The sequence below is a fragment of the Rhinoderma darwinii genome, chromosome 10 (genome assembly GCF_050947455.1).
Source record: "Rhinoderma darwinii isolate aRhiDar2 chromosome 10, aRhiDar2.hap1, whole genome shotgun sequence".
Classification (NCBI taxonomy): Eukaryota; Metazoa; Chordata; class Amphibia; order Anura; family Rhinodermatidae; genus Rhinoderma; species Rhinoderma darwinii.
In genome coordinates, this window is record NC_134696.1 from 48619481 (window position 1) to 48626316 (window position 6836).

Here is a 6836-nt window from a genome sequence, read left to right on the forward strand (position 1 = left end):
GTACCCTATTTTTCATCCCATTACCAACCTCCCTTTAATTGGATAAACTTGATGGACATTTTTTAAACCATTCTATAGTATGAAACGTAGAATGTATTCTTTAATTTAAAAAATATCTGCCCCCGAAGAACAACAGAGCAAATTAAAATTTTCTGCCAAATTCATTGGTCCCTAGATCAGAGCTCAAAGACCAATTGTTGAAAGTGATTATATTATAAGGCGGCTACATGTGTAGTGCTCAGTGCATACAAACAAGTTTTTTTTACATAAATTAAGACCTGTTGATAATGATTATAAATATGTGTAATGTGTTATATTATACCTTCATTGATGGGCTCCAGATCCTGCTCTGATGACTCATCTGTACTCCAGTATTGATACTCGTCTAAGATTCCTATAGACATCTCTATAGTATTTTAAACCTGAAAAAAACTAAAACATTTCTATTTATGTACTTAGTTTAGTTTTAGTTCAAATAGGCAACATGTACAATAGTCTACAGGACATCAGTAATGCAGCCTCAGGCTTTGGGCCTGTAATTTTAATCGATCATATCTCAGCATGAAAGTAAGATAATAAAAAATATTATCAGATTCCTAATGTATACTACAGGGTCTTACATCATTTAATTTCAGTAGGTCGCCAGAGAATACACAGTAATAAGGAGAAATGTGATAACCAACGGCTGAGAGGCGGGTGGAGCATAAATATATGACTATTATTGCACTCATTGGCTGCATCGCGTCCGGCACCCCGCAAGTTTGAGATTCATATTCTTCGAAATGACTGTGTAATATTAACTAAGTGACTGACTTCTGAAATCAACGTGTCTGTCATTTCGTTATGCTGCCCTCAGACATGCCAGTATAAATATATAAAAGATCCATGTAAAAGAGTGTCGCTTTCTCCAAATAGGGGAAAGCTGAAAGAAATGTTAAAATTAAAAATATTCTTATTTACCTATTGTTACAAGTTTTCTCCTCTTAGGTGGAAGAAACGTCACTGATGCCTAGTGTATGTACCGGCTCGGCAGAAACTGGTGGCAAGCAGTAGTATAGGGTAGGAGGTGAATTTTAACAAAAAGTATAATAAAATTCAGCACGGAGCTGCAATAGATTGTGAAAGAAAGGACCAAATCACAATGCAATATTTTATGTTAATATTTTGAATCGGGCTTTCTTTTCTCTATTCTTAAAAGTGTGTTTTATATACTTTTCTATGAACGTCCGATAATCCAGAATATTTGATCACTTGGTACCTGGAAGGTTTCATTGATCCTCAATTAAAGAATCTTTTTACTGTATATTCCTATTTAATACGAGATTCTTTCCTTTGAGAGAAATGTCTGAATGTCAATATGGACTTACATATATAGTGATACGTTGTATCCGTATTTATCTGTTTTTTTAATAGATATTTTTAATCATTTTCTTTGCCCATGTTGCAAATACAAATACGCTGAGGTAATATTCTCTCATTTTATATTAGAGGTTATATCATTCCCTACATTACAAAGCTCAGATGCTGCAGAACCTCTTTTTTTACATATATAATTGTAGCTTTCTGTCCACCATTGATTGATTGATTGATTGATATAAAACACACTCATCATTTTGAAAAAGAAGCTCTGCAGCTGCTCATATACGTATTATGATGTTCTAGAGCAGTTGGGACACAGAACTGTTAATCATACCTCCCAACTTTTAAGTATCACAAAGAGGGACAACCGCTGCGGTGCACGTAGCGCGTCGCAGCATTTTTTTCCTTTTAAGCCATGCCTCCAATACCGCCCAATCCCCGCCCATACACACCCGTTTCAGCCCACACTGTATCATGCTCCCATAGTGCCTCCCACACAGTATAATGGCCTCTAGCTGCCACCATACAGTATAATGCCCCTATAGATGCCCTATACAGTATAATGCCCACACAGCTGCGCCCATACAGTATAATGCCCACACAGATGCTCCTATGCAATATAATGCCCACGCAGATGCCCCTATACAGTATAATGCCCATACAGATGCCCCCTTGCGGTATAATGCCAAAACAAATTCCCCAATACAGCATCATAATGCCCCATAGCTCCCACCATTCAGCATAAAGCCCCCATAGCTGCCACATACAGTATAACGCCCCAATACAGTATGATGCCCCCATACAGCATAATGCTTGCATAAAGTATACAGTATAAAGCCCCCACAGCTGTTCTTATACAGTATAGTGCCCCATAGCTACCCCATACAGTATAATGCCCCCACAGCTGCCCCATACATTATAGTGCCCCTGTAGCTACCCCATACAGTGTAATGCCCCCTTAGCTGCCCCTATACAGTATAATGCCCCCACAGCTTCCACCATACGCTATAATGCCCCCACAGCTTCCCCATATAGTATAATGCCCCTATAGCTTGCCCCATACAGTATAATGCTCCCTTAGGTGCCCCATACAGTATAATGCCCCCTTATCTGCCACCATACAGTATAATGCCCCTTTAGCTGCCACCATACAGTATAATGCCCCCTTAGCTGCCCCAAGTGCCAGTGCCCACATATAAAGTGCCACAGTGCCCACATATAGTGCCCATGTACATAGTGCCACAGTGCCTATGTAGATAGTACTATACCCCCTTGAAGATAGCGCTACCCCCCTGTAGATAGCACCAGAGCATAGGCCGGGGATTCCGCTCCTAGAGGCAACCCCTGACGTCAGTGTTCATATATGAACAGTGACGTCAGGGGTTACTCCTGGAGCGTAATCCCCTGCCAGAGCATTGCCGGCGCTCTGGCCGGGCTTTTCGCTCCAGGTGGAGCACCTGACGTCACTGTCCATATAGTATAATGTATGAACAGTAGCGCTGTGCCCAGGGAGTCCTCGGTGAGCGGAGGGGATCAACTGCCAACGCTCTGTCAGGGGATTCCGCTCCTGGAGGAGCCACTGACGTCACTGTCCATATATGAGCAAGGGCTATGAATTAAGGGCTTCCCCGGGCACCGTGCTCAAAGTCGCGCTGCAGCTTGGGGAGTCCTTTGCGAGCAAAGTAGCTCCCTCTGCTCCTCCGCTCTGAACTAATGCTAAAGCAGGGAGCTGACGGTTCCCTGCTTCAGCATTGGGTTTAACTGTACCTGCGTCCTGAGGATGCAGATAGATACAGTTGACAAGGGGAGGCACAACTGGCCACCCGGATCAGCGGGACGGTTGGGAGGTATGGTTTGATATACACTGCAGCTACTGAAGAACTTATTTTTTAAAGAGAGAGGGAGCACTCTAGTAGACACAGCAGAAGGAACCTCCTGCAGAAGCGATCTGCAAGAGACAACTTCTGCATGAAGAGATAAGAAGTGCCAATATAGCGACGCTTTTCTCTGTAAAATCATCTGGTTCTGACATCTAAATGTGATGTGTATGCAAATATTATTTACAGTAATGTCATTGATGTGTAATATGTCATAATAATAAAAAGAATAATGTGGTCTTGCGACTAGCTTCATTGACTACCATTACCGCCATTTTCAGCACTTTCCAGATACAAACATGAAACACGGTTGTGTGAATGAGGTCTTACAAGTAGCTTACATGAAAGATGTGCCCTTTAGGCAGGAGCACATACAGTTGGTGCATTGCCTAGCAACAAACTATGTGGCAGCAGGTGGCACCGCTCAATCTCCAAATTCATTATACAAAGTAGTGTCCCTATACAAAGTAGTGTCCCTATACAAAGTAGTGTCCCTATACAAAGTAGATGTTTGTTGATTTCCCCTTTCCCCGCATTTCACTGTGAAAGATGGCCGCCTGCCCTGGAGCAGCCATTACCAGGTAAGTGTATATGTGTCTTTCTTTTTTTTTTGCTGCTGTTGGTCTGAGGGGAAAGATGTTTCCTTCTGGAGAGATATAAAATATAATGGTATTATTAATTATGACTCATTATCTGAAGGTAATTACCTCAGGGGATCAGGGACACCGAGCGGTACAGTGCTTACCTCACACAACAACCTCTGACCTCAACTATTTTTTTTGTAACAACTTTATTTGTTTCCGAGCATTATTGTACAACTCCAGAGATGAGGCCCAGAGAAGGTTTATATGACTATAAAATGCCCTCAATTAATTTATCAAACAATAATTCCCCCTTTTATTGCATACTTAACACAATGCGGGCTAGACAGACTGTAGTCTGGCCCCCAAGCAATAATGGTCAGGGACCCCTTACCAACCACAATAGTTATAGAGCTGGGATTCGACAATGCCTTTGAGAGGCATTTGTATCATCCGGTTCTGTTCACACTAGCGTTTTTGGGTTTTGGTTATCTTTGACAGGAATAATTGTATAGTCTGAGGGGCTGTAAGACAATGGGATTCATCAGTATTTGTCACAATACGTTTAAAAATGGGTCCGCTATAGGTATCATGGTACTGTTATGAACAAAAGTCATGATGCTTATGTAAAAGGAGCACAATCTTTAGCTTTTTTTTTTTGCAGACCCATCACTTATGCATCTGTCTTTGGGCACTGCTCTGATGCCCAAATGATCAGTCTACCCCTGCCACAATGAATGGTTCCTAAACTTTAGCCCCTGGCGGTTAGTTCCCGCACAGAACCGTTAATGTCCGTTGCAAGGATGAGCGTGCTCACGAGCTGAGCCCAAACCATCAGCAGCGGGTGTTGTAACACACTGCTGCAACGGGCGGGATCGGTGCTAACTCAGATGCCGGCAGTTCAACTACTGAGGGCATATTCACACTACTTATTTTCAGCCGTTTTTCGGGCCGTAAACGCCCCGAAAAATGGCTAAAAATGCGGGGGCTAAACGCCTCCAAACATCTGAATGGGAAAAATGGCAGTTTGTTCCCACAGGGCGTTTCTTACGTGGCCGTTTTGAAAAACGGCGCGTAAAAAAACGCCCCATAAAAAAGAAGTGCATGTCACTTCTTGAGAGGTGTTTGGAGCCGTTTTTCATTGTCTCAATAGAAAAACAATTCCAAAAACGGCCGTAAAAAAACGCCTAACGAAAGTGGCAGGGCCACCTGTGACCTGAAAAATTTTATCATAATTTACGCCAAATCTGGCATAAATTATGGTGCAAATCTACATCAGCCAGACATGGATGGTGTAGAGTTCACTTTATGGCGCATGGACAGCCAGAGAGCGTCTAAGTTATGCGCCTCTTAATAAATTAGGTGCATTTTACTCCAACTTTCTTTGTATGAGATGCCAGTCTTAATGAATTTCATGCCATACTGCTTGTGCCCTGCGCTGTGCCCTGCAGAGCCATTCATATTCACTGTCCTCTTGCAGACTAAACCCTTTAACAAAAAATTTTTCCAATAGATATGAAAAGCTTCTGCCCCCTTAAGCTTAGTAAATAGTATCTTGCGCCACCTTTAGCAACAGTAATTTCAACCAAACAATCCCTATAATTTAATGTCCGTTTTTCACATTATTGTTGAGGAATTTCACTCTACTTTCTGCTGTATTTCAATAACATAGGTAGGTTGTGTTTATTTTTTTAAAGGAACTGTTCAGGTTATTCAGGTTCCAAGGCAGCTAAGCCTCCCCACACCCTCACACTAACACCAGTATATTTGATGGTACGTCTGATGTTTTTATTGTGGAACACAGTACAGGGTGGGCCATTTATATGGATACACCTAAATAAAATGGGAATGGTTGGTGATATTAACTTCCTGTTTGTGGCACATTAGTATATGGGAGGGGGGAAACTTTTCAAGCTGGGTGTTGACCCTGGCGGCCATTTTGAAGTCGGCCATTTTGTATCCAACTTTAGTTTTTTCAATGGGAAGAGGGTCATGTGACACATCAAACTTATCGAGAATTTCACAAGAAAAACAATGGTGTGCTTGGTTTTAACGTTACTTTATTCTTTCATGAGTTATTTACAAGTTTCTGACCACTTATAAAATGTGTTCAAATTGCTGCCCATTGTGTTGGATTGTCAATGCAACCCTCTTCTCCCACTCTTCACACACTGATAGCAACACCGCAGAAGAAATGCTAGCACAGGCTTCCAGTATCCGTAGTTTCAGTTGCTGCACATCTCGTATCTTCACAGCATAGACAATTGCCTTCAGATGACCCCAAAGATAAAAGTCTAAGGGGGTCAGATCGGGAGGCATTTCTTCTGCGGTGTTGCTATCAGTGTGTGAAGAGTGGGAGAAGAGGGTTGCATTGACAATCCAACACAATGGGCAGCACTTTGAACACATTTTATAAGTGGTCAGAAACTTGTAAATAGTGCAACCTGTTCTACTTTGACTCATCAATTGGTGAGATAATGGTGAGATTCCCGAAAGTAATAGGCCTCATTCACACAGTGCAGTTTTCATGCAGTTTTTTTAATGCATTTTCTGTAGCCAAACCCAGGAGTGTATCTTAAAGGAAGGCCATAAAGAAAGTACTTATTACTCTCATTAGTTTAAGATCCAGTCACAGTTTTGGCAAAAGAAAACACATTAAAAAATGCACTGTGTGAATAAGGACTGACTATCTTTTAATATTCTATTCTACCATTTATCAGTTAGCTTGGTCAGGTGTTTCAAGAGGGACAACAATATATTGGCATTAGATTTCCAATAGAAGTTGACTCTCTATTTTTGCCAGTTGCCTAATGCTAGATTCACATGAACAAGTGCAAACTCGGACATGAAAAATGGCAGTTTTTCACGTTCGAGATGCACCCGTGCGGGACCTGTTTTCACGGATCCCTCATAGACTTCAGTCTATCGAGGTAGCCGTAAAAACAGAGCAAAATAGGACATGTTCTATTTTTAAATGGACCCTTCACAGCCTTGTGAACGGCCTCATTGAAATACATGC

The 6836-nt window shown here is 41.7% G+C and overlaps 1 protein-coding gene across 7 annotated transcripts in view; it reads right to left on the reverse strand.

Annotated features, from left to right (window-relative positions):
• KASH5 (KASH domain containing 5) overlaps window positions 1-4017 on the reverse strand; it is a 91724-nt gene extending 87707 nt beyond the window's left edge. For 4 of the 7 annotated variants that reach the window (XM_075839869.1, XM_075839868.1, XM_075839870.1 and 1 more), the window contains exons 1-2: window positions 3944-4017; window positions 323-432 (exon numbers count right to left, since the gene is read on the reverse strand). In XM_075839869.1, coding sequence (XP_075695984.1) covers window positions 323-404 — 82 coding nt within the window. In that variant the 5' untranslated portion in view covers window positions 405-432; window positions 3944-4017. Of the gene's footprint in view, window positions 1-322; window positions 433-3814; window positions 3885-3943 lie in introns of those variants that run through there. The other 3 variants (XM_075839866.1, XM_075839867.1, XM_075839865.1) reach the window with 3 other exon arrangements.
• Between the last annotated feature and the right edge of the window lie 2819 nt (window positions 4018-6836).